The 27,162-nt window shown below is 37.7% G+C and overlaps 1 protein-coding gene across 1 annotated transcript in view; it reads left to right on the top strand.

Moving 5' to 3' along the window:
- LOC110592672 (zona pellucida binding protein) overlaps nucleotides 1-26,818 on the top strand; it is a 95,416-nt gene extending 68,598 nt beyond the window's left edge. The window contains exons 8-12 of the mRNA XM_044920209.1: nucleotides 18,301-18,478; nucleotides 21,016-21,022; nucleotides 21,865-21,945; nucleotides 25,046-25,153; nucleotides 26,755-26,818. Coding sequence (XP_044776144.1) covers nucleotides 18,301-18,478; nucleotides 21,016-21,022; nucleotides 21,865-21,945; nucleotides 25,046-25,153; nucleotides 26,755-26,818 — 438 coding nt within the window. The remainder of the gene's footprint in view (nucleotides 1-18,300; nucleotides 18,479-21,015; nucleotides 21,023-21,864; nucleotides 21,946-25,045; nucleotides 25,154-26,754) is intronic.
- The last annotated feature ends 344 nt before the right edge of the window (nucleotides 26,819-27,162 follow it).

Here is a 27,162-nt window from a genome sequence, read left to right as displayed (position 1 = left end):
TTTTATTTTTTCCTTTCCAATCTGTATGTTTGCCTCTTTTCTGATTTTTTGATTTACTGAAGTGACTAAAGCATCCAGTGCTGTGTTTAATATGAGTAGTGAGAGTAGATATCATTTCTTTTTCTGAGTTTATGGAGAAAGCATTCATTCTTTCAACATGAAGTACTATGCTGTAGGTTTTTTGTAAATAATTCTGAAACAATTCCCTGTAATCTTATTTTGGTGAGATTTTATTAACAATAAGTATTGGATGTTGTCCAAGGCTTTTCTGAGTTAATTTTTGAGATCATAGGATTTTTCTTCTTTTATTTGTGGGTATGTGGATTACATTGATTGGTTTTAAGAATAATGAAGCAACCTTGTCTACCTGGAATAAATCCCACATGGTCATGCTGTATAATGTTGTAGACATGGTTGGATTTAGTTTGTTCATATTATATTGAGTTTGTGAGAGATATTAGTCCATAGTTCTTTGATACAGACTGTCTGGTTTTGGTGTCTAGGTAGTACTAGCTTCACAAAGTGGGAGGTTTTACCTTCTCTTCTATTTTCTGGAAGAGATTATTTAAATTCAGCATTAGTTTTTGAAATGTTTGGTAGACTTTTCTTGGGAAACCAGGATATTTTTATTTAGGGAGCTTATATTTCTTATGTATTTCTTACATTACATACATATACATCTTACATACTATGTGTTCTTACAAAACAGATAGTTTTTGAAATGTTTGGTAGACTTTTCTTGGGAAACCAGGATATTTTTATTTAGGGAGCTTTTTCTTACATATTTCTTACATCTTGCATCTATACATATTAATATGTATAACCTTTAATAGTTATAGAACTATTCTGATACTTATTTTTATTGTAGTTGAATTTTTATAGTTGGTGGTGTTTGAATAATTGGTCCATTTCTAAGTTGTCATATGCTTGAACATAAAGTCCTCTGGAGTTTTCTGTTACTTATCTTCAATGCCTGTTAGTAATACTCTCCATTTCATTGCTGATCCTTCTGTTTGGTCTTCTCTGTTATTTTTCTCACTCTTGCTAAAACTTTATTAATTTTATTGATCTTTATGAAGAACTAGCTTTGTGTGACATTGACTATATTGTTTTCCTATTTTCAGTTCCATTAAATTTCACTTCCAACTTCTTTTCTATTTGCTTCCTTTTTTGTCTTCTGGTTCTTTTTATAGTTTCTTGAGGTAGGGACTTTGGTTATTGTTTTTTTTTTTTTTCCTTGCCTCATATGAAGGTTTGTGCTGTAAATTTCCACTCAGCATTGCTTTACCTGCATCTCACGTATTTTCATATGTCATTGATTTTATTTCATTTTTCTAAATTTTTATTTAAATTCCAGTTAGTTCACATAGAGTGTAATATTAGTTTCAGGTGTAGAATTTAGTGATTCAATCAGTGATACATCACCTGGTGCTCATCACGACAAGTGCACTCCTGATTCCCCATCACCTGTTCCCCTCCCCACTCCCCTCTGGTGACCAGCCGTGTGTTCTCTGTAGTGAAGAGTCTGTGTCTTGGCTTGCCTCTCTCTCTCTCTCTTTTTTTCTCCTTTGTTTTATTTCTTTTCTTTTTTTTCTTCCAAGATTTTATTTAAATTGTAGTTAGTTAACATATAGTGTCGTATTGGTTTCTGGAGTAGGATTGTCATTCATCACTTATGTATAACCCAGTGCTCCTCATAATACATGCCCTCCTTAATCCCCATCACCCATTTAACCTATCCCCTCCAACTGCCTCCTTCCCCTTCCAGCACCTATCAGTTTGTTTCCTGTAGTTAAAGTCTCTTATGGTTTGCCTCCCTCTCTGTTTTGTTTCTTAAATGCCACATTTGAGTAATATGGTATTTGTCTTCTCTCACTGACTTATTTTGCTTAGTATAATATTCTCTAGCTCCATCCATGTTGTTGCATAGGGCAAGATTTCATTCATTTTATGGCTGAATATTCTGTTGTATATATATATCACACCTTCTTTATCCATTCATCAGTCAGTGAACATTTGGGCTGTTTCCATAATTTGGCTATTGTTGATAATGCTGCTGTAAACATTGGGGTGCATGTATCCCCTCAAATATTTTTTTTATCCTTTCACTATTTGCAGATGACATACAATCTATACAGAAAACCCAAAAGACTCCACCAAAAAATTGCTAAAACTGATGCATAAATCCAGTAAAGTCTCTGGGTATGAAATCAACACACAGAAATCTGTTGCATTTCTATATACCAATAATGAAGCAGCAGAAAGAGAAATCAAGGAATCAGTCCCATTTCCAATTGCACCCGAAACCATAAGATACTTAGGAATAACCCTAACCAAAGAGGTAAAAGATCTCTACTCTGAAAATTATTTTTAGTGTATGTGCTGCCAAAGCGAGCACTCTACTCTGAAAACTATAAAACACTGTTGGTGGGAATGCGAGCTGGTGCAGCCATTCTGGAAAACAATCTGGAGCTTCCTCAAAAAGTTGAAGATAGAGCTACCCTACGACCCAGCAATTGTACTACTAGGTATTTACCCCAAAGATACAAATGTAGGGATCCGAAAGGGCACTTGCACCCCAATGTTTGTAGCAGCAGTGTCCACAATAGCCAAACTTGGAAAGAGCCCACCATCGACAAATGAATGGATAAAGAAGATGTGGTATGTGTACACACACACACACACACACACACACACACACACACACACACACACAGAGGAATATTACTCAGCCATCAAAAAGGCTGAAATCTTACCATTTGCAGTGATGTGGATGGAACTGGAGGGTATTATGCTGAGCGAAATAAGTCAATCAGAGAAAGACAATTATATGGTTTCACTTATATGTGGAATTTAAGAAAACGGAATTATAGGGGAAAGAAGGGGAAAAATAGGGAAAATCAGAAAAATAAGGGAAATCAGAGAGGGAGATAAACCATAAGAGAATCTTAACTTAGGAAACAAACTGAGGGTTGCTGGAGGGGTGGTGGGGGGGGGATGGAGTAACTGGGTGATGGACATTAAGGAGGGCATGTGATGTAATGAGTACTGGGTGTTACATGCAATTGATGAATAACTGAACTCTACATCTGAAACTAATGATACACTATATTTAATTATTTGAATTTAAATAAAATAAGATGAGAAAACACTGATGAAAGAAATTGAAGACATAAATGGAAAAACATTCCATGTTCATAGGTTGGAAGAACAAATATTGTTAAGATATCTATATTACTCAAAGTAATCTACACATTTAATGCAATCCCTATCAGAATACCACCAGCACTTTTCACAGAGCTGGAACAAACAATCCTAAAATTTGTATGGAACTGCAAAAGACTCCAAATAGCCAAAGCAAAGAAAAGCAAAGCTGGAGGCATCACAATTCCGGACTTCAAGTTACATTACATAGCTGTAGTGATCAAGACCTGTGGTACTGGCATTAAAAACAGACCCATAGATCAATGGAACAGAATAGAAAAACCAGAAATGGACCTACAACTATATGGTCAGTTAATACTCGAGAAAGCAGGAAAGAATATCCAATGGAAAAAGACAGTCCCTTCAATAAATGGTGTTGGGAAAACTGGACAGCAACCTGCAAAAGAATGAAATTTCTCACATAATACACAAAAATAAATTCAGAATGGATGAAAGACCTAAATGTGAGACAGGAAACCATTAAAATCCTAGAGGACAACACAGGCAGAGTAACCTCTTTGACATCGGCCATAGCAACTTCTTACTAAGATATGTCTCCTGAGGCAAGATAAACCAAAGCAAAAAATGATCTATTGGGACTTCATAAAAATAAAAAGCTTCTGCACAGTGAAGAAAATACCAACAAAACTAAAAGGCAACCAACAGAGTGGGAGAAGATACTTGCAAATCACATATCTCATAAAGAGTTAGTATCCAAAATATATAAAAAACTTAACAAAACTCAACACCCAGAAGACAAATAAGCTAGTTAAAAAATGGGCAGAAGACATGAATGGACATTTTTCCAAAAAGACCTACACATGGCAAAAGACACATGGAAAGATGCTCAACATCTTTGTAATCAACAGATTACAGGGAAATGCAAATAAAATGCAAATCAAAACTACAATGAGATATCACCTCACACCTGTCAGAATGGCCAAAATTAACAACACAGGAGCCAACAGGTGTTGGCGAGGATGTGAAGAAAGGGGACCCCTCTTAAACTGTTGTTGGGAACACAAACTGGTGCAGCCACTCTGGAAAAACAATATGGAGGTTCTTTAAAAAGTTAAAAATAGAACTACCCTGTGATTCAGCAATCACACTACTGGGTATTTACCCAAAGGATGTCATTGATTTCAATTCTTTTAAATTTGTTGAGCTATGTTAGAAGGTCCAGAACATGGTCTATCTTGGTAATCATTGTTTGAGTACTTGAAAAAAAAAAAAAAGTGTATTTTTGTTGGGTGGCTTTTTTTTGTATGTAGGTTATTATAGGTGATAACATTGTTTACATTATTTTACAGACTTTCTCATTTCATATGTAATTCATTCCACCATTGTGGGTAGGGCATGTTAACTCCCCATTTCCTCATTCTCCAGGTCCTGGCAGCCACCATTCAATTTTTTGTTTCTTTGAGTTTGATTCTTCTACATACCTCATATAAGTGGAATCATATAGTAATTGTCTTTCTGTAATTGGCTTATTTCACTTAATGTCCTCAAGGTTCATTCATATTGTACCATGTCTTAGAATTTTCTTCCTTTTAAAAGGCTGCATAACATTCCATATACATAAATGCCAAGTTTTGTTATCCATTCATCCATTGATAGACAGAATGGGTTACTTTTCACCTTTTGGCTCTTATGAATAATGTGTCTATAAACATGACTATTTGTGGAAAGTTCTGTATCTCTGTTAAGTCCATTTGGTGTGTAGTGTTGTTCAAGTCTGGTGGTTCCTTACTGATTTTATGTCTAAATATTCTATCCATTATTGAAATTGGAGTATTAAAGTATCCTAGTATTATTATATTGATGTCATTTTTTTCTTCAGTTCTGTCAGTGTTTGCATTATATGTTTATATACTCTATGTTTGATGCAGATATATTTATAATTATTATATCATTCTGTTGAATTGACTCTAATCATTACATAATGACTTTCTTTGTTTTTTATGACAGTTTTTTTTTACTCTGTCGAGGTGATTTTTTTCCAGATGTAAGTATAGCATCCTTGCTCTGGTTTTCATCTGCAGATCTTTTTTCATCCTACACTTTCAGCCTATGAGTTTCCTTAAATCTAAAGTCACTTTCTTGTACACAGCATAGAGTTGGGTCTTGCTTTATCCATTAAGCTACTCTGTGTGTTTTGACAGGGGGGTTTTAATCTGTTTACATTTAAAGTAATTATTGTTACGTAAGGGCTTACTCTTTCCAGTTTGTTAATTGATTTTTGTCTGCTGTGTAGTTTATTACTCTCTTCCTCTGGTGCTGTCTTCCTTTGTTATTTGCTGATTTTTTTGTATTGATATGTTTTGATTCCTTTCTTTAGTTATTTCCTTTGTGGTTATCATGAAGCTTATATATAAATCTTATATTTATCAGTCTATTTTAAGTGGATAACTGCACATGAAAAATCTACATTTTTGTATCCCCCCCACACTTTGTTACTGATTTCACAATTCACATCTTTTATAGTGTGCATCCATTATGGTTACATTTATTGTTAATACTTATGTCTTTAACTTTTATACTAGCTTTAATTAATGATTTCTGTGTCACCCCTATAGTGTTACATTATTTTGTATTTGCGCATATATTTACATTTACCAGTGAGATTTATACTTCCATTTTTTTTTAAAGATTTATTTATTTTAGAGAGAGAGTGAGCGGTTGAGAATGGGGGGGGGAGAGGGGAGGGAGAGGGAGAGAGAATTTTTTTTTAAAGATTTTATTTATTTATTTGACAGAGAGAGACATAGTGAGAGAGGGAACACAAGCAGGGGGAGTGGGAGAGGGAGAAGCTGGCTTCCCACTGAGCAGGGAGCCCGATGCAGGGCTTTATCCCAGGACCCTGGGATCATGACCTGAGCCGAAGGCAGACGCTTAATGACTGAGCCACCCAGGTGGCCCGGGCGAGAGAATTTTTAAGCACACTCTGCACTGAGCACAGAGCCCTATGCGGGGCTTGATCCCATGACCCTGAGATCACAACCTGAGCCGAAACCAAGAGTCAGATGCTTAACTGTCTGCACCACCCAGGCATCCCTGTACTTTCATTTTTTTTAATGTTGCTATTTAGCATCCTTTTATTTCATCTTGATGAACTCTCTTTAACACTTTTTGTAAGGCAGTGTTCTCACAGATGTTGGGACTTCTGGTGGTATCGAACTCCTTCAGTTTTTGTTTGCCGGGGAAAGTTCTTAGCTCTCCTTCATTTTCCTTCTTTTTTTTTTTTAAATCTTCATTTTTAAAGGGCAGTTTTGATGGGTATAGTATTCTTGGTTGGTAGTTTCTTTTTCTTTCTGCACTTTAAGTGAATTATAACACACTTTTCTGGCCAGCAAGGTTTCTACTGAGAAATGTACTGATAGTATCATAAGGAGGGGGGTACCCTTTGTTTGATTGGTTGCTTTTCTCCAGCTGCTTTCATAATTCAGTCTTTGTGAATTTTGACAATTTAGTTATAAGGTTTCTTGGTGTCCTTGGTAATCCCTTTTGTGCAACTCGTTTGGGATTCTTTAAGCTTCATGAATCTGGATGTCTGTTTCTTTTCCCAAGTTTAGAAAGTTCTTTGGTATTATTTCTTTAAATTAGCTTTCTGTTTCTTTGTGTTTCTCTTGCTTATGGGACCTCCATAATGCATGTGTTGACTTAGTAGATGTCAGTAAGACCTGTAAGGCTTTCTTTACTCTTTTTTTCTTTTCTCTTCTCTGATTGGATAATTTCAAATGATCTGTCTTTGAGTTCACAGATTCTTTTTTCTGCTTGATTGAGTCTGCCTTTGAAGCTCTCTGCTGAATTTTTCAGTTCATTCATTATATTCTTCATACCAGATTTTTGTTTGGTCCTTTTTTTATGGTTTTTATCTCTTCGTTGGACTTTTCATTTTGTTCATGTATTATTTTCCTGATTTTGTTGATTATCTCTGTGTTTTCTTGTAGCTTATGGAGCTTCTTTAAGATTATTTTGAATTCTTTGTTAGGCAATTCATAGATATTTATATCCTTATAGTCTGCTTTTGGAGCTTTTTTTTTTTTTTTTCCTGGTGTCATATTTCCCTGATTTCTTTTTGATCCTGGTAGCCTTGATTGGTGTCTGCACATTTAAAGAAATTGTCACTTCTTCCAGTCTTTATGCTCTTGCTTTAGGAGGGAATGGCTAGAGTAGGGATTTTGTAGGGTGGGGTGGGGAGTCTCTCAAACCTTCTCTGTGGATGCACTTGCTTAATTCTGCTACTTCTTTCCTGGGTGGGGGAATGTCTTAAGAGTTGTATTCCTTCTCTCAATCCCATAGAGCCATGCTGGGTGCTGAGAACCACAGCAAGTGTTAAACGCAACTCAGTCCTTTTCCCTAGGGCAGTGCCCTGAACTGCCAGGGCTTTGTGTGCCAGCTCCACTTCTCCGCCTCCCTCTAAAGAGCTATTTTATGGTTTTGCTCCTTCTGTGCCACCTGTAGAGACATGACAGCTACCCTAAGGGTCACCTTTCTCTTTTCCCTAAAGCAGTGCACTTAGATTTCAGGCCAGTGGGTATAAGCACCATTTTCGTCCCTCTTGAAAGCAAATTATTGTGTAGGAATTCACAGAGTAGTCTTTGCTTTCCCCATCCCTCCACTCCATCTTCCCCTCTCAGCCCCTTTCCTTCCCCAGCTTTGATGGAGAGGCTTTCTTGTTATTTCCCCTTTGTGACTGAAGTTTTTTGCTTGGTTCATTGTTTTACTTAGAGTTTTTTGTTTTTTTGTTTGTTTTTAACAGATTTAAGGCTTTCCCCCCTTATCTGGGGGGTAAATTAGAACATTCTGGAATACTAGGATTGGTGTGCAATGAATCAGGAATTTAGCTATATTTGTAGTTCTTGTTTTTAGCCTCTCTTTCTTTCTCTCTCTCTCTCTTTCTCTCTTCCTGTCTTCCTTTCTGTTCTCATTCCCTCTCATTGTTGAAATATAGCAACACAAAGTCTTTATCCTCTTATGTTCAGTGAGGTGATTTGTAGCAGGAGCATATTTCAGGACACCTACTATACCATATGGTTGGAAATGGAAATCTTTTCCTGTATTTTTAAATGTCCTTTTCGTACTCCCACTGCCTCTGGCTTGCTTTTTTCAATTAGAAATATGCTACTTTAAAATTTTTTAATGTAACTGTTTAAATCTCTAATAATTTCAAAACGCAAATGACAGTTTGCCTTTAGTCCTTCTTAAGAGCCTAGTTTTTCTAGTGCAAGTTTTAATTCTTGTGGAACAACTACCACTGCAGAGACATTGCTGAGTGAAGAGTAGACTCTTTTGTCTTTTGCTTCAGGATTGAAATAATCCCCACAGTGCAAAGTTAAATTTTCCTGTTCTGAAGTGCTAGGATTCAGTATGTACCTCCGAAATGGATTCCAACTTTCATAGAATTTAAACTGTTACATAAGCTTTTTTTTTTAATTCTTTTATTCTTATATTATACCCATACATTACATCATTAGTTTTAGATGTAGTGTTCCATGATTCATTGTTTGTGCATAACACCCAGTGCTCCATGCAGAATGTGCCCTCCTCAATACCCATCACCAGGCTAACCCATCCCCCTACCCCCTTCCTCTCTAGAACCCTGTTGGTTTCTCAGAGTCCATCATCTCTCATGGTTCGTCTACCCCTCCGATTTCCCCCGCTTCATTCTTCCCCTCCCGCTACCTTCTTCTTCTTCTTCTTTTTTTTTTCTTAACATATATTGCATTATTTGTTTCAGAGGTACAGATCTGAGATTCAACAGTCTTGCACAATTCACAGCGCTCACCAGAGCACATACCCTCCCCAGTGTCTATCACCCAGTCACCCCATCCCTCCCACCCCACCGCCCACTCCAGCAACCCTCAGTTTGTTTCCTGCGATTAAGAATTTCTCATATCAGTGAGATCATATGATACATGTCTTTCTCTGTTTGACTTATTTCGCTCAACATAATACCCTCCAGTTCCATCCACGTCGTTGCAAATAGCAAGATCTCATTCCTTTTGATGGCTGCATAGTATTCCATTGTATATATATGCCACATCTTCTTTATCCATTCATCTGTCGATGGACGTCTTGGCTCTTTCCACAGTTTGGCTATTGTGGACATTGCTGCTATCAACATCGGGTTGCACGTACCCTTTCGGATCCCTACTTTTGTATCTTTGGGGTAAATACCCAGTAGTGCAATTGCTGGATCATATGGTAGCTCTATTTTCAACTTTTTGAGGAACCTCCATACTGTTTTCCAGAGTGGCTGCACCAGCTTGCATTCCCACCAACAGTGTAGGAGGGTTCCCCTTTCTCCGCATCCCCGCCAACATCTGTCCTTTCCTGACTTGTTAATTTTAGCCATTCTGACTGGTGTGAGGTGGTATCTCATTGAGGTTTTGATTTGGATTTCCCTGATGCCGAGCGATATTGAGCACTTTTTCATGTGTCTGTTGGCCATTTGGATGTCTTCTTTGGAAAAATGTCTGTTCATGTCTTCTGCCCATTTCTTGATTGGATTCTTTGTTCTTTGGGTGTTGAGTTTGATGAGTTCTTTATAGATTTTGGATACTAGCCCTTTATCTGATATGTCATTTGCAAATATCTTCTCCCATTCTGTCGGTTGTCTTTTGGTTTTGTTGACTCTTTGCCTTGTAAAAGCTTTTTATCTTGATGAAGTCCCAATAGTTCATTTTTGCCCTTGCTTCCCTTGCCTTTGGCGATGTTTCTAGGAAGAAGTTGCTTCGGCTGAGGTCAAAGAGGTTGCTGCCTGTGTTCTCCTTTAGGATTTGGATGGACTCCTGTCTCACATTGAGGTCTTTCAACCATTTGGAGTCTATTTTTGTGTGTGGTGTAAGGAAATGGTCCAGTTTCATTCTTCTGCATGTGGCTATCCAATTTTCCCAACACCGTTTGTTGAAGAGACTGTCTTTGTTCCATTGGACATTCTTTCCTGCTTTGTCAAAGATGAGTTGACCATAGAGTTGAGGGTCCATTTCTGGGCTCTCTATTCTGTTCCATTGATGTATGTGTCTGTTTTTGTGCCAGTACCATGCTGTCTTGATGATGACAGCTTTGTAATAGAGCTGGAAGTCCGGAATTGTGATGCCACCAGCTTTGCTTTTCTTTTTCAACATTCCTCTGGCTATGCGGGGTCTTTTCTGGTTTCATACAAATTTTAGGATTATTTGTTCCATTTCTTTGAAAAAAGTGGATGGTATTTTGATGGGGATTGCATTGAATGTGTAGATTGCTCTAGGTAGCATTGACATCTTCACAATATTTGTTCTTCCAATCCATGAGCATGGAACGTTTTTCCATTTCTTTGTGTCTTCCTCAATTTCTTTCATGAGTGTTTTATAGTTTTCTGAGTACAGATCCTTTGCCTCTTTGGTTAGATTTCTGCCTAGGTATCTTATGGTTTTGGGTGCAATTGTAAATGGGATCGACTCCTTAATTTCTCTTTCTTCTGTCTTGTTGTTGGTGTATAGGAATGCCACTGACTTCTGTGCATTGATTTTATATCCTGCCACTTGACTGGATTCCTGTATGAGTTCTAGCAGTTTTGGGGTGGAGTCTTTGGGGTTTTCCACATAAAGTATCTGCAAAGAGTGAGAGTTTGACTTCTTCTTTGCCGATTCGGATGCCTTTGATTTCTTTTTGTTGTCTGATTGCTGTGGCTAGGACTTCCAATACTATGTTGAAGAGCAGTGGTGATAGTGGACATCCCTGCCGCGTTCCTGACCTTAGGGGGAAAGCTCTCAGTTTTTCCCCATTGAGAATGATATTTGCTGTAGGTTTTTCATAGATGGCTTTTATGATATGGAGGTATATACCCTCGATCCCTATACTCTGAAGAGTTTTGATCAAGAAAGGATGCTGTACTTTGTCAAAAGCTTTTTCTGCATCTATTGAGAGGATCATATGGTTCTTGTTCTTTCTTTTGTTAATGTATCACGTTGATTGATTTGCGGATGTTGAACCAACCTTGCAGCCCAGGGATAAAGCCCACTTGGTCGTGGTGAATAATCCTTTTAATGGACTGTTGGATCCTCTTGGCTAGTATTTTGGTGAGAATTTTTGCATCCATGGTCATCAGGGATATTGGTCTGTAATTCTCCTTTTTGATGGGGTCTTTGTCTGGTTTTGGGATCCAGGTAATGCTGGCCTCATAAAATGAGTTTGGAAGTTTTCCTTCCATTTCTGTTTTTTGGAACAGTTTCAGAAGAATAGGTATTAATTCTTCTTGAAATGTTTGGTAGAATTCCCCTGGGAAGCCATCTGGCCCTGGGCTTTTGTTTGTTGGGAGATTTTTGATGACTGCTTCAATTTCCTTCATGGTTATAGGTCTGTTCAGGTTTTCTATTTCTTCCTGGTTCAGTTTTGGTAGTTGATACATGTCTAGGAATGCATCCATTTCTTCCAGGTTATCTAATTTGCTGGCATAGAGTTGCTCATAATATGTTCTTATAATGGTTTGTATTTCTTTGGTGTTGGTTGTGATCTCTCCTCTTTCATTCATGATTTTGTTGATTTGGGTCCTTTCTCTTTTCTTTTTGATAAGTCTGGCCAGGGGTTTATCAATCTTGTTAATTCTTTCAAAGAACCAGCTCCTGGTTTCGTTGATCTGTTCTACTGTTCTTTTGGATTCTATTTCATTGATTTCTGCTCTGCTCTTTATTATTTCTCTTCTGCTGGGTTTAGGCTTTATTTGCTGTTCTTTCTCCAGCTCCTTTAGGTGTAGGGTTAGGTTGTGTACTTGAGACCTTTCTTGTTTCTTGAGAAAGGCTTGTATTGCTATATACTTTCTTCTTAGGACTGCCTTTGCTGCATCCCAAAGATTTGGAATAGTTGTGTTTTCATTTTCATTGGTTTCCATGAGTTTTTTTAATTCTTCTTTAATTTCCTGGTTGACCCATTCATTCTTCAGTAGGATGCTCTTTAGCCTCCATGTATTTGAGTTCTTTCCAACTTTCCTCCTGTGATTGAGTTCTAGTTTCAAAGCATTGTGGTCTGAAAATAGGCAGGGAATGATCCCAATCTTCTGGTACCGGTTGAGACCTGATTTATGACCTAGGATGTGATCTATTCTGGAGAATGGTCCATGGGCACTAGAGAAGAATGTGTATTCCGTTGCTTTGGGATGGAATGTTCTGAATATGTCTGTGAAGTCCATTTGGTCCAGTGTGTCATTTAAAGTCTTTATTTCCTTGTTGATCTTTTGCTTAGACGATCTGTCCATTTCAGTGAGGGGGGTGTTAAAGTCCCCCACTATTACTGTATTGTTGTCGATGTGTTTCTTTGCTTTTGTTATTAATTGCCTTATATAATTGGCTGCTCCCATGTTAGGGGCATAGATACGTACAATTGTTAGATCTTCTTGTTGGATAGATCCTTTAAGTAGGATATAGTGTCCTTCCTCATCTCTTATTACAGTCTTTGGTTTAAAATCTAATTTGTCTGTTATAAGGATTGCCACCCCAGCTTTCTTTTGGCGTCCATTATCATGGGAAATGGTTTTCCACCCCCTCACTTTCAATCTGGGTTTGTCTTTGGCTCTAAAATGAGTCTCTTGCAGACAGCATATCGATGGGTCTTGTTTTTTAATCCAGTCTGATAGCCTGTGTCTTTTGATTGGGGCATTGAGCCCATTTACATTCAGGGTAACTATTGAAAGATAGGAATTTAGTGCCATTGTATTGCCTGTAAGGTGACTGTTACCGTATATTGTCTGTGTTCCTTTCTGGTCTATGTTGCTTTTAGGCTCTCTCTTTGCTTAGAGGACCCCTTTCAAGATTTCCTGTAGGGCTGGTTTCGTGTTTGCAAATTCCTTTAGTTTTTGTTTGTCCTGGAAGCTTTTTATCTCTCCTTCAATTTTCAATGACAGCCTAGCTGGATAGAGTATTCTTGGCTGCATATTTTTCTCATTTAGTGCTCTGAATATATCCTGCCAGTCCTTTCTGGCCTGCCAGGTCTCTGTGGATAGGTCTGTTGCCAGTCTAATGTTTCTATCATTGTAAGTTACATATCTCTTGTCCCGAGCTGCTTTCAGGATTTTCTCTTTGTCTCTGAGACTCGTAAGTTTTACTGTTAGATGTCGGGGTGTTGACCTATTTTTATTGATTTTGAGAGGGGTTCTCTGTGCTTCCTGGATTTTGATGCCTGTTTCCTTCCCCAAATTAGGGAAGTTCTCGGCTATAATTTGCTCTGTTATACCTTCTGCCCCTCTCTCTCTTTCTTCTTCTTCTGGGATCCCAATTATTCTAATGTTGTTTCATCTTATGGTATCGTTTATCTCTCGAATTCTGCCCTCGTGATCCAGTAGTTGTTTATCTCTCTTTTTCTCAGCTTCTTTATTTTCCATCATTTGGTCTTCTATATCACTGATTCTCTCTTCTGCCTCATTTATCCTAGCATTTAGTGCCCCCCTATTTGATTGCACCTCATGAATAGCCTTTTGATTTCAACTTGGTTAGATTTTAGTTCTTTTACTTCTCCAGAAAGGGTTTCTCTAATAACTTCCATGTTTTTCTCAAGCCCAGCTAATATCTTTAAAGTGATGATTCTGAACTCTAGATCTGACATCGTACTAATGTCCGTATTGAGCAGGTCCCTGGCAGTCGGTCCTACCTCTTGTTCTTTTTGTTGAGGTGATGTTTTTCCATCTTGTCATTTTGTGCAGAGGAGAATAGATTAATGAGAGAACAAAATGCTAGCAGAGTAACAACGTCCCCAGAAAATATACTCTAAACAAATCAGAAAAGACCTGAAGCAGTGGGACAAGAAAGGGAAAGAGAGAAAAAAGAGAAAAGAAGAGAGAAGAAAAAGATAAAGATAAAAACAAACAAAAGCAGAACAAAACAAAACAACAACAACAAAAAACCGGAATATGATCAAATATTATCAGGCTGGTATATAGATCAATGCCACACACTAGATTTTGAGTGTATTTTGGTCTGTTAGAAGAAAGTGCCTCCCAAAATTTTAAGGAAAGAAAAACTTATATATGTACAAAAATAAGGGTTGATATGATGAAGGGATGGAATATGACTGTAAAGATGGAAATTATAAAAAATTTTATAAAAGGAATTGATAAGAAGTTGTTTGAAAAAAGAAAAAAGAGGATTTAAAAAAAGAAAAAAAAAGGGAGAGAATGTGATCAGGCAGGGGAGTAGGAAAAAAACCATATACTAGAGATTTAGGGTATATTTTGATCTGTTAGAAGAAACTATCTCAAAATTTTAAAGAGAGAACAACTTATGTATATATGCCAAAAATACGGGTAACTACTATGAAGGGATAGAATATGACTCTAAAAATGAAAAATAAAAATGTTTTTTTAAAAAAGTGATTGATAAGATTGTTGGTTGAAAAAGGGAAAAAGAAAAATTTAAAAAAAAAAAGACACTTAAAAAAAAATTAACTTTGAAAGACTAAAGAATCATGGTAAAAAAGCCATGAATTCTATGTGTAGTATTCCCCTAGCGCTGGAGTTCTGCCGTTCTCATTGATCGGTAAACTTGGTCTTGGCTGGCTGTTCTCGCTGATCTTCTGGGAGGGGCCTGTTGCCGTGGTTTCCAAATGTCTGTGCCGGAGTCGGAATTGCCCCGCCCTTGCCCCCTCCCGGCTAAGTCATCTGCTTGGGTTTGCTCTCTGGGGCTTTTGTTCCCTGCGAGCTTTCTGTACAGCTTTGGAGGCGGAGAGTGAAAATGGCGGCCTCCCAATCTCCGCCCCGGAGGAGCCGAGAACTGGGGGCCCCGCTTCTCAGTGAGCCCCCAGAGAAAAGCCGTCAGTCACTCCCGTCTCCCCGGTCTCCGGCTGTACTCCCTGCTCATCCGGTCTGTGACCGTGCGTTTCTATCTCTGGCACCCGACCCCGGGTGGAGTCTCCAAACCCAGCAGATCCCTGCGGCGCACTCCCGCGCGGCTCCTCCCGGGGGAGGAAGGTGAGTCTCCCCAGATCTGCCGCTTTTGGGTCCCTGCTGGAGGAGCAGGGGCCCGACTGTGCCCGGGATCACGGCTTATGGCAACCCCGAGCTGAGAGCCCGCGCCTGGGCTCCGCCTCTGCAGCCGGCTTCCCTGCTGCGTTACCTGGGAGCTCTGCCGCACTCAGGCACCCCCGGTCTTTCTGTGACCCGTGGGTCCTGAGACCACACTGTCCCGGAGGGTTCCACCCCCCGCTTAGCCACCAGAGTGACGTCCCTCAGCGGAGCAGACTTTTAAAAGTTCCGATTTTGTGCTCCGTGGTTCTATCACTTGCCAGAAGCGGCCAACGGAGGCCCCTCCCCCGCCGTGTATCCTCCCAAATATCGCCTCGGATTCACTTCTCCGCACGTCCTACCTTCCAGAAAGTGGTCGCTTTTCTGATGAGAGAGTTGTTGCTCTTCTTTTCTTCGATCTCCTGTTGAGTTTGTAGGTGTTCAGAATGGTTTGATCCCTATCCAGCTGAATTCCTGAGAGGAGACGAAACCCAGGTCTCCTACTCCTCCGCCATCTTGCTCCGCCCTGTGTCATAAGCTTTTATTTTTCTCTTCCTGCCTTTGGTTCTGCTTTGAAACTGAGCTTTATCCAAAAAAAAAATAATAATAAAATAAAGGAAAATAGGAAAGAAAGAAAGAAACCGAGCTTTATCTCATAGTTCTGTGCCCAGTTCACTGGCATGTGTGTATAGTATCCACGTTACAGTGTTCCCACCATGAGAATGACAGCTTTATGTTTCTTTTCAGTCATTTTTTATAGTTCTCCTTTGGGACCTTCTCTTATGAGATGTGATATCCTTTCTTTCTTTTGCTCCCTGAGCACCAGTATCACTGGTCTTTTCTATGCAAACTCACAGTTGTTTCCTTTTCATCCAAGATACCTTTAAGCTTCTGTCTCCTTGTTTCTTAATTCCATCCACATTTGATGACCATAGTTACTTTCCCCAGAGATTTCCAAATATAGGTGCTAACTAAAGATTTCTAGAGGACTCTAACTTATGGCTGTAATATCTGTAACACCTACCTGGTAGATATTAGCTCTCCCCCAGTGGATAGTGGAGCCCTGGTTGGACTGTGGTCTTGCATAGCATATATCTGTTGCCTGTTGTAGAACTCCCATGATGTTAAGTAGTTATCATCTTCTAAGCTTGTTGGACAAATGTGCGACAAATATAAAAGCCTTTCCAGTCACCTTTCTTCATTACCTAACTTGGCATGGTCAGTGGAGCAGATTGTGGTATTTAAAATAAGCTATTCAACCTGTCTCTTACAGAATTCATGTAATTTACAGGCTGCTCATTGTTGAAATGGTAATGGCTTCTTGTTCCGGTCCTCTGACTAATGACCAGTCGTTGTAGAATATATTCCTTCCATAGATACTTAATCATTCTTTGAAGGTTCTGGGGGGTGGTGAAGGGAGGAGTAGCATGGGCCAGGAACTCTGATGTTTATTCAGTCAGATTAATTCTTTATATCTTAGACCAGATAATTAATTTATGGAGAGTTTCTGTAATTATGATTTGTTCTTACATCCTCCAAATTGGTCAAAAATGTTTTACACTAAAATCCATAATTCTTACCCAACTCAGAGAATTTGTCAGTTTCACCGTTTGGTACAAATAATTAACCCCATGTCAACCATAAACATACTAAATGTAAAAAATTGAATGATTTAGCAATTTTTTGCCTTCTTTTTATTTTTGTCAAAGAAGAGATCTATCCTTATTCTCTTTAGAGGGGAAATAAAAAACAGGAATCTGATTTATATGATCATTTTTGTTCCTATCAGATTTTCCCATATCCAGCATCATTTATTTATTTATTTATTTATTTATTTGGAAGCTAAGTGATTATGATTGTGTCTCCTGAAACTTTTAATTATGGCCTGGCATTTAAATATGGTTAACTAGAGAGCAGATTTATATCAAATTAATTCTTAAGTACTTTCTTAACCAAAATTTATGTGTTTGTCCAAATAAATGCCAACAAATTTACCAAGATTAATCAAAAGCAAAAGCAAACCATTTAAACTATAAAAAGATGGTGAGTAATTGACTAATAGAATAAGAGTTGTATATTTACTTTAAATGCAATATATTGAAGAACATTTGCACTTATAATTTGCTTATAATTTTCATGCAAGGAATGTAATTTGCAAGACATTTGAAGAAATCAGTAAGTTGAAGTATACCTTTAGTGGCTACAGATCGGCATTAGTCCATTCATTAATGTTCCTCACTGCATTAGAAGTTAGAACGGTAAAATTGAGGAGAACTAACTGGCTTGTAGAGGGTTTGAACTCGTGGCCTTACCTCATGCTTTAACACTGAAAATCATAAGCCTCTTGTTAATTTTAGGAGTCAAGCCAGAATAATTATTACAAGTAGAAAGGTAATTAGTTCTAGATCAGAATGATGCCTTAATTATTTTATAAATTTAATTTTGGGAGCATAGAGCTGGGAATTTTAACATTTGCTGTATTTCCTCTTGTTTTTTTTTTTTAATTTTTTTTTTTTTAAAGATTTTATTTATCTGACAGAGACAGCGAGAGAGGGAACACAAGCAGGAGCAGAAGGAGAGGGAGAAGCAGGCTTCCCGCTGAGCAGGGAGCCCGATGCGGGGCTCAATCCCAGGATCCTGGGATCATGATTTGAGCTGAAGGCAGACGCTTAATGACTTGAGCCACCCAGGCGCCCCATTTCCTCTTGTTTTTAAACCTAATTTTTCTTTGTGGAAGGAGTGGAGGGTATTCCTTTTTAAGGGATATGCTTTTAAGGTTACTTAAAATAACATGTTTTTAAGCACATGGAGTACATTTCTTAGATAAGGTTTAATTTCAAAGAGCTATTTTGATTTTGCTCATATGCCCATCCATATATTATCAAAATCCAAAGGGACCAAAATGTTGGTTATGTATCTGAATGGTTTCTTTGTGTTGTATTTGAAGTACATTTGGAAATTTGATGTTTATAGTGACATCTTTTAATTTTACATGTTTTATATCCATTGAATATAAGTAAGGACCTCAAAAATTTGTTTTCACTGCTTCTAAGTACATAAGCACCGTTATTTGTTCTATAATTACATTTATTTCTGATAATAATTTTCTCATATTTCAATTTTAGGCTAAAAATCTTATAGAGAGATTTTTTAATCAACAAGTAGAAGTTCTAGGCAGACGTGCAGAGCCATTGCCTGAAATATACTATATTGAAGGTACTCTCCAAATGGTTTGGATTAATCGCTGCTTTCCAGGGTATGGAATGAATATACTGAAACATCCAAAATGTCCTGAATGCTGTGGTATGTAATGAACTGTAATTTCATGGTTTATATTTATGAAAATTCACTTATTTTCATGATACCTAAGTGAATGCCTATTATTTATTTTTACTATCATTTAGATATATCTCTAGCTTATTTGAAGCAGTGTTTGAAAAGACTATGTGAATCTGAAGATCTAAAAGAAAAAAAGCTGGCTTAATTTCAGCCTTTGTATTAATATTACAGTAAAGGGGTTGTAGTGTTAGGCAGTTCCCTGGGAGGAAATGCAAAGAATAGGTGTGAGTCAGTTAGAGCTACTTACCCTAACAGGAGCCTAATGATGTATTGTTTTGAATCAGTTATTGATGAGTTTACATTTGTATAGTCTAGACTAGGTATAGTTTTACCCTTTTGTAAATTAAGTATATGAATTGTTTTATTACCAGTTGTTTTTTCTGACTTTTGGTTCTAGCTGTAAGGGGTCTGAGCGCTCTCTGGCTTTCATCTGTCTTTTCCTTATAATAGAAGAGTTCTAAGGCTGTTTAGGATGAGTTAATTCATGGATTCAATGTCTTTGAATTTCTGTTTTCAAAAGTTGAATAAGGCAAATAATCTTCAGTTTTATTTTATTTTTTTATTATGTTCAGTTAGCCACTGTATAGTACATCATTAATTTTTGATATAGTGTTCAATGATTCATTAGTCGCATATAACACCCAGTGCTCGTGACAACACCTGCCCTCCTTAATACCCATCACCCGGCTACCCCATCCCCCCCATCCCCCTCCCCTCTGAATCTTCAGTTTTAAAGGGCTTTCTAATAGCAACATCAATAAATTAGTATCATTATCATTCAGTCTTCTGCTTGTTTTTTTCTTCTCTCTTTCTACAATCTTAAATTAGATAAAAATCCTTTTCATATAATAGAGCACTAAATATTCTTTTGCTTTGCTTTATTTATTTGGCTAGATTTTACTTTTAGGTTTTTTTTCTGACTTAGTTTTTTGTTAAAGGATATAAAATTTGACAAAATGTACTTGAAAACTTAGGAAATATGACACAGATGTAACAAACAAAACACTTACACAGGTCAACTTTGTAACTATTTTGATGATCTGTGATTATGTAGATCACTTCAGAGCACAGATAATGATGAAGAAAGCCTGGAAAACCAAACAGTGAAACCAGAACCTGGTAGTTTAGCTGTCTATTAAATGAATTTATATTTTCACTTAATAAAGACCTAAGATAAAGTAAAAAAGCTTAAATGTTTGTATCATTAATTCCAAGAATTTTGAAATAGTTAAGCATACCTCTTTCAAGTGAAATAATAGGGTTCAATCTCTGAGAAGCACAAAAATTTTAGTACTAAAATGTTTTTGCATTTATAAAATTTTGGATAATAATACAGTTGTCAGATTCTCTCATTTTACCATGTAATTGTAACATTCAGTTTGTTATGCATTGTACTGTTTGATGAAGTTATTAAGCAGTTATTTTACTCCTGACAACAGACCCCATGGGGAGTATGTGATGAAACTTACAAATCTCAAAAATATTTTCTGCCTCCTGTTTTGCTCTCCCAGAAACATGGCCTCTGCCCACAGAGTTTAGAGACAGGGGAGATGCATCCATGGAACAGTTAGGGAACAAGAGGTCTGATAAGCCACAGGAAAGAGAGTGAAAAGGAGATGATATTAAGGAAATGGAGTTACAGATGGCTTGGGTCTCAGAGGGTGTGGTTGAGATATCGCCTTCGAGGTGATGTTGGACTTGAGGTAGAACTTTGAAGATGCAGGGGTAGCAGTTACTCTCCAAGCTGGGGCTGGAAGGAGCATCAGGTTTCTGGGAGAGTTTTGCATAACCTGGGCTAGAGGAGTAGTATCAGAAGAGCTGTGGGCTTAGCGGGGCTTAGAGAGCAAAGTGGAATAGCTCAACTTCAATGTGGCAGCAGGAGTCATATCTTTGAGTAGAGGACAGAAATAAATTTATTTTTTGAATTTTATGGGGTCATTATCATTGCTCGGTATATACTTATTAACTAGAAATTTGCTAAATTTCATCTTATGCCATCATACAGTAAATAATTTAGAATTACCTTTGTGCTGTTATCGTCTGTTAGACGAATGAAGCGAGACTGAGCTTGCTTTTTGAACAGAACTCAGTCTAATGTGACCATCATATATGGTGGTTTTGTCTATATTACACAAGGCCATCACTCCAAAATTTTGAGAGAGCACATACTACTCAAAAAGACATGTAAATCATTCTTTGAATTGGAAGGCAGTATAAAATATAACACTAGTTACAAGACAAAATTAACATATTAAATGAACTTCATTTGAGTATAAAATGGAATACTAGAAAGAAGCAAATAAAACACACGAGGTACTTCGTAAAACCACTTATTTCCAGAACGAAGATACTACGAGTTTATGTTTAACAAAGGAGATTGATTGGGACATGAATGTTCATTATATGAGAGAAGGTTATTTACTTTCTCAGCAGTCAGTGAAGTGAGCAGTGTTTTCTTCTCTTTTTGATGTCTTACTTTACTCATGCAATTTTACTTGTAGATGACAGGTAAAGATTGCTTGCTGATAAACTAGTGGAGACTTAACATTTCTACCTGTGTTCTTCATTTCTAGTTTGTTTAGCATTTTAAATTAATTTTCACTGTAAAATACTTCTCTAATTTCACATTTAGCATTGCTTTTATTATATGCATGATTTTGTCAATCATTTTAGCACTGAAAAAGAAGATTCTAATTAAATTGTGAATTATAGATGTCTCATAATTTCATAAATTATATCATGAAGATAATACAAAACCAAACACCAGTTAGAGTATTATATTGTTTTCTGATAGAATTTTTTTAAAACACAGATTCTGAAATATGATTTCCTGGTAATTTCTGTAGTTTCTGTTATTTCTGTAAAACTCTGCATCTCTTGGTTTTTATCTTCATTTTATTCTTATCACTTCAAAAAAAAAACCACTTGTATGTTAAATAACATTTTTTGACATAATATCCCACATCACCTTCTTTTTCTTCCTCTTAAAATTATGGCAGTGGTTTTAAAACTCTGATGTGTACCAAAATTACCCAAAGATTTTTTTCAAAAACAAATCAAGGTATGGGAAGCAGATATCTACATCTGTCACAAGCTTTCTAGGTGATTCTGATGCATGTGGAAGTTAGAGATTCCTGAGTGTTAGCGTGGGAATGGCAGTAGCTGGTAAAATGCTTGCCTGTTCTTGTTTGTATGGTAACACCTCAGGGAAGTGCTTGAATAGTAGCATTGATAAGGCAGTGCCTAGATAAGATAACTTTCCTTCTACATGGATTGTTGAGGATCAGATGTATAGTTCAGTAATAGTTTATGCAATATTGTTAATTTCTGTTGCTTTCTTTATACTTAAGATTTGCTGTTGTACATTCAAACTTTTGGGAATCCCAGGAAGACTCAAGCAAGGAGCTCTTTGATAGTGATACAGTGTCTTTGTGAGTGGTCAGAAATAATTAGGTTACAGGTTAGAGTATTTAAACATCTTGAGATGATTTTATTAATGAGGTGATTTTAGTAATAAAGTCCTTGTGTAGCTTTATACTTTATGCAGTGAAAGTGAATTGTTTGGTAGATAGAGTTGTTTTTAATAAGATCTTTTAGACTCTGAAATTTATTCTGCTCAGACATGCAAACCCTCAACCTTTGTTTTAATTTTAAATCCAAAAACCAAGAAAAATAATGATTAAAAAAAGCTGATATCGACAAACAATTGAAGGCAAGAAGTCTCACCATATACACAGAGGGCATTACATGATGATAAAAGGATAAATCTATGAAAGAAGATTATATATTATTACTAAATTTGTGAATACTTAATAAATAACATAGGTTTTAAATACGTAAAACAAATATTGTCAGAGAGGTAATACTGGAATGCCAAGCCATATAGAAAAACAATGAAATTGGACCCAGTCAAAAAAATCACCTCCAGATGTGTTATAGACATAAATACATAAAGAAAAACTGTAAATATTTTAGAATATAATGTGGGAAAATATCATCATGTCTTTAGGATCAGAAAAACCATTTCCCAAAACACAAAAATCACTAACCTTAATAAAAAATGACTGATATTTTTTTCTACTAAATTAAGTACTTCTGTTTATCAAGACAATGCAGAGAGAGAAAAGATAATCCACAGAATGAGAAAATTATTTGTAGTGGATATAACCAACAAAAGACTAGTACCCAGAACATACAAAGAACCTATAAAAAACATTTTTTTAAAAAGCCAAAACAATTTTTAAAAATGGGAAAAGATTTGAACAAGTGTACTTCACAGAAGAGTAATTCCAGATGATCAGTGCATATGTGAAAATATGTTCAAACTTTTTGTAATCGGAGAAATGGAAATTAAAAACAGAATGAGATCCTACTGCACAACTGTGAAATTGGCAGAAAATAAACAGTCATGACCCAACTAGGTGTTGAAGGGTGCAGAGCTCCCCCCGGGAGCAGCCAGCCACAGCCTGCCTGCCTGAGTGGAGATCCAGCCACTTTGGAACACAGCTTGGCCGTGCAGTAAATGTGTGGTGCACACACTCACTGTGTGACTAGCATTTGACTCTTAGGGAAATTTCATCTTTGCATATTTCCTAGTAGCCCCAAACCAGAGACAACCCAAATGTCCATTAATGGTAAAACACATGAAGAAACAGTGATCTGTTCATACAATGGAATGCTTTACAGGAATGACAGTGAATGAATGAGTAGGGATCACAATCATATGGATACCGTTTATAAACACAGCTTCTCGGAGAGAAGTGAACCACCACAGAATCCACGTAATTGAGGCATAGCTAACCTCTGTTAGATTTATTCATGAGTGCTAAAACTATAATGCAATCCAAGGAAATGAGTAGCACACGACAGAAGAGTGTTGGCTTCTGGAGGGGCGGAAGGGAGTGTGATTGGAGGGGGGGGGCACGGGAGGAATTTTGGGGGAATGCCAGTTTTCTGTGTTACGGCCTACACTGTTTCTAGACAGGTTTCTATGCAAATGTTCATCATATTGTATATTTATGTCTTGTTTTTTCTCTCCATGGGTTATATTTCATAATAAAATGTGAAAATATTAAATTTTCCCCTAAAGCTTAAACAGCATTGTTAAAGGCACTGTGAAGAAAAAAAGTTTACAAGGGTTTTTTTTTTCTTTAGTAATTCAAACTTATCATTTCTGTGTAGTGTCACTTGATCTTTGTCTTCATAAATTTATAATTTTAATAGAGCTGTTAGTAATGGTTTAGTGGGAATAATGAAATTATTATGACTTATTTTCTGTTAACCATTAAGTTATAAACATATTTCTGTATTAATCTGCTGTCTTCGTACTAGTTTTATTTATTTAAAACAGCTAACAATAAAAACTATGTTTCAGCATTTTGTTTATGTTGACCTTTTAGATTATTTCCTATTTTTACTACTATATTAAAGGTGATTTACAATTATACTTAATCAGCTTTTATATTTTGTTATTTCCTTATATAAATTTACAGAAATGTGACTACTACTTTTTAAAAAGCGAGCAGTTTGACTTGGATATTTTTTGGTATGTTATTTCAGATTAAAATAGTCACCCTATCTTAACCTCTCCCACAGTAGAGGTGTAATTACAGACTTATTGGAACTTCTTGTATTGGACTCTGAGCATCACTTCCCAAACAGTAAAAAGCAGACTTTTAAAACCATACGTGGCCTGGGTCCCTCATGTCACTGTGTGCTGCGGAGGCTCACACCCTCCCACTCGAGGCTCGTGAACTAGACAACACTCCACGTGGCTTTCGTCCCTTTTCCTTTCTTTCTTTCTCCCTCACTGCCCCCCTACACACTCCTTTGGGTCTTTCTCCCAAATTTATTTCCTCGTCTCTGTTCCTGTTACAATCATCTACTTTGAATTCCATGTTGTGTGTGTGCCTAGAACAATTACGTTCTCCTCTTAACTGCCATCCCTCTTCTCTTCTTCAGTCCGTACCTCACATTGCTCTCAGTTGTACTTCTAAACTCCACATGTAATCCCTTCATTTCTTCACTTCGAAACCTTCAGTGATAAAACCCTGGCTTCATAGCATAACTTGCTCTACCCTCGATGAGCCAATTCCTACTTATCTTTCAGCAACTCATAAATACCTTTATTACAATAATGGCATCATTTTATGTTTTATCCAACCAGAAATGTGTTAGAATCCAGAAATATATATGGTACTTATTACTAAGTGTAAAGCCCTAGGGATACGTTGATGATTGACCTAAAAAGTTGCTTCTCTGTTGTTTAACTTTATCAGGTCAAACAACTCAGAGGAGTGAATAAAATCATTGCACGTGGTGATAGGCACAGTAAAAATTTTCAGCAAGGTGATGTGATATGCTCTAGTGTATCAGTCAGGTCCAAACGGAAAACAGAGGCCTACTTGCTAGTATTTTGAATAGCATTTAACGAAAGTGCCATTGTCAGAGGTTTGGGCCGGGTGAAGGGGGCCAGTGAGGTACGCTGAGGCGCCCGGGACTGCGACACTGTGAAGCCTTTTCCATCCCCAGGCTGGAAGGACGAGAAGATGCAGGAGCTTACAAGGGCCGGCGCCGGAGACGGGCTGCCCGGTGCGGGCTGCGGGCATATGACGAGGCAGTAACTCCAGAGAAACCTCAGTGAGCAAGAGGGCAGCAGATGCCCTGCCCTGCGGTCCTCTAATGGAGCCTCTCTTTGGCCAGACGCAAAAGGAAGGGACCCGTGTGATGGAGGCTGTTGATGTCAGTTCTAAGAGACCTAGAACAGGGCAGAGAAGGGTGGGAAATGCACCAGGCTGTGGGTTCAAATGAGACTGACCATCAGGGAGAATAAATAGGGTTTGGACGGAGGACTAAAAGCCTACATTAATTGGATTTCAAGGAAGACTTCACTCAAAAAGTGACTCTTGAGAGCTTGTTTGGAGGTTCTAGCAGGGAAGCGCAGCTACTCCTATACCCTTGACCGAAGAACGGTCCTCCTCTATCGGGGAAGGTCGTCCTCTTCGACCGAGCGCGCAGCTTTGGGAGGGACACACATGGAGCGGTGAGGGAGGAAGGGGACACCCGCCTAGCCAGCCAGGTCAGCCGAATCAACCCTGGTGATCAATGGGGTGACAGATGTCGCAGCCAGATCGCCCTCACATCCTGCAATGACGTGGATGGAACTGGAGGGTATTATGTTGAGCGAAATAAGTCAAACAGAGAAAGACATGTATCATATGACCTCACTGATATGAGGAATTCTTAATCTCAGGAAACAAACTGAGGCTTGCTGGAGTGGGGGGTGGGGTGGGAGGGATGGGGTGACTGGGTGATAGACACTGGGGAGGGTATGTGCTCTGGTAAGCGCTGTGAATTGTGCAAGACTGTGGAATCTCAGATCTGTACCTCTGAAACAAATAATGCAATATATGTTAAGAAAAAAAAAAAGAAGAGGGTAGCAGGAGGGGAAGAATGAAGGGGGGGAAATCGGAGGGGTAGATGAACCCATGAGAGACGATGGACTCTGAAAAACAAACTGAGGGTTCTAGAGGGGAGGGGGGTGGGAGGATGGGTTAGCCTGGTGATGGGTATTGAGGAGGGCACATTCTGCATGGAGCACTGGGTGTTATGCACAAACAATGAATCATGGAACACTACATCAAAAACTAATGATGTATGGGGATAATATAAGAATAAAAAAAAAAAAAATGACTCTTGAGTTGAGCCCTGTGTGGTAAGAAGCACGTCATGCAGAGATCTGTGAACTGAGTTTTCCTGGCAGAGAGAAAACTCATACAAAGGCCAGACTTAGCATAGCATGCTTAATAACTCACTACTGGCCATGGATGGCCATAGAGAACATGGGTAGATTTAGCATGTTTAAGAGGCACAAGAAAAAAAAATTATTCATGTGTTGTAAAAGCTTGAGGAGGACGGAAGGAATGAAGTGTGACTCATATTTAAGCAAGAGTAGGTGGTATGGCTTCTCTCCGTTGGATTGTTTTGTATTATGTAAAGTTGCAGCCTGGTTTTGTTCATATAGAATGCCTAGCTTCTCAGGCCCATTCATTGAAAAGTTCATGCTTTACTCAGTGCTCACTTGTATTTGTATAGGTAGATATGTTTCTGAGCACTCTCTTTTTTCATTGTAATACTGATCTATCTCTTCACCAATTAGTGTAACTTCAAGAGTTTTGATTTCTGATAAGGCACATACTTGCGCATTATGAGGCCATTGCCTCTCCACTTAAATTTTTCAGTCACTTTGTCAAGTTCTACAAAAATGGCTATTGGATTTCGATTGTGACTTCACTGAACCTGTAAATCTGTTTGGGAGAGTGGCCACACTACCAATATTGTATCTTCCAGTTAGTTAATGTGCGTGTGTGCATGCCTGTGTGCTTATGGATATGTGTTTGTGCATCTTCATTTAAAAAAGTCTTCCTTTACATCTTTATTTAAATGTGTCCCAATTATGATTGTTCTCAGAGGTCTTATAAATATTTTACTTCTGTTTATATCTAGGTGCTTGATAGTTTTAGAACTTTTTATTTTGATGTAATAGTAGACTTCAGAAAAGTTAGAAAAATATACAGAGCTTTTCGGGATACTGTTCACCAAACTTATTGCTGTAGACTGAATGTTTGTATCCCCCCCCAAAATTCAGA

This window comes from Neomonachus schauinslandi, chromosome 12 (assembly GCF_002201575.2).
Source record: "Neomonachus schauinslandi chromosome 12, ASM220157v2, whole genome shotgun sequence".
NCBI classification, from domain to species: domain Eukaryota; kingdom Metazoa; phylum Chordata; class Mammalia; order Carnivora; family Phocidae; genus Neomonachus; species Neomonachus schauinslandi.
This window is presented reverse-complemented; position numbering and strand designations above follow the sequence as displayed.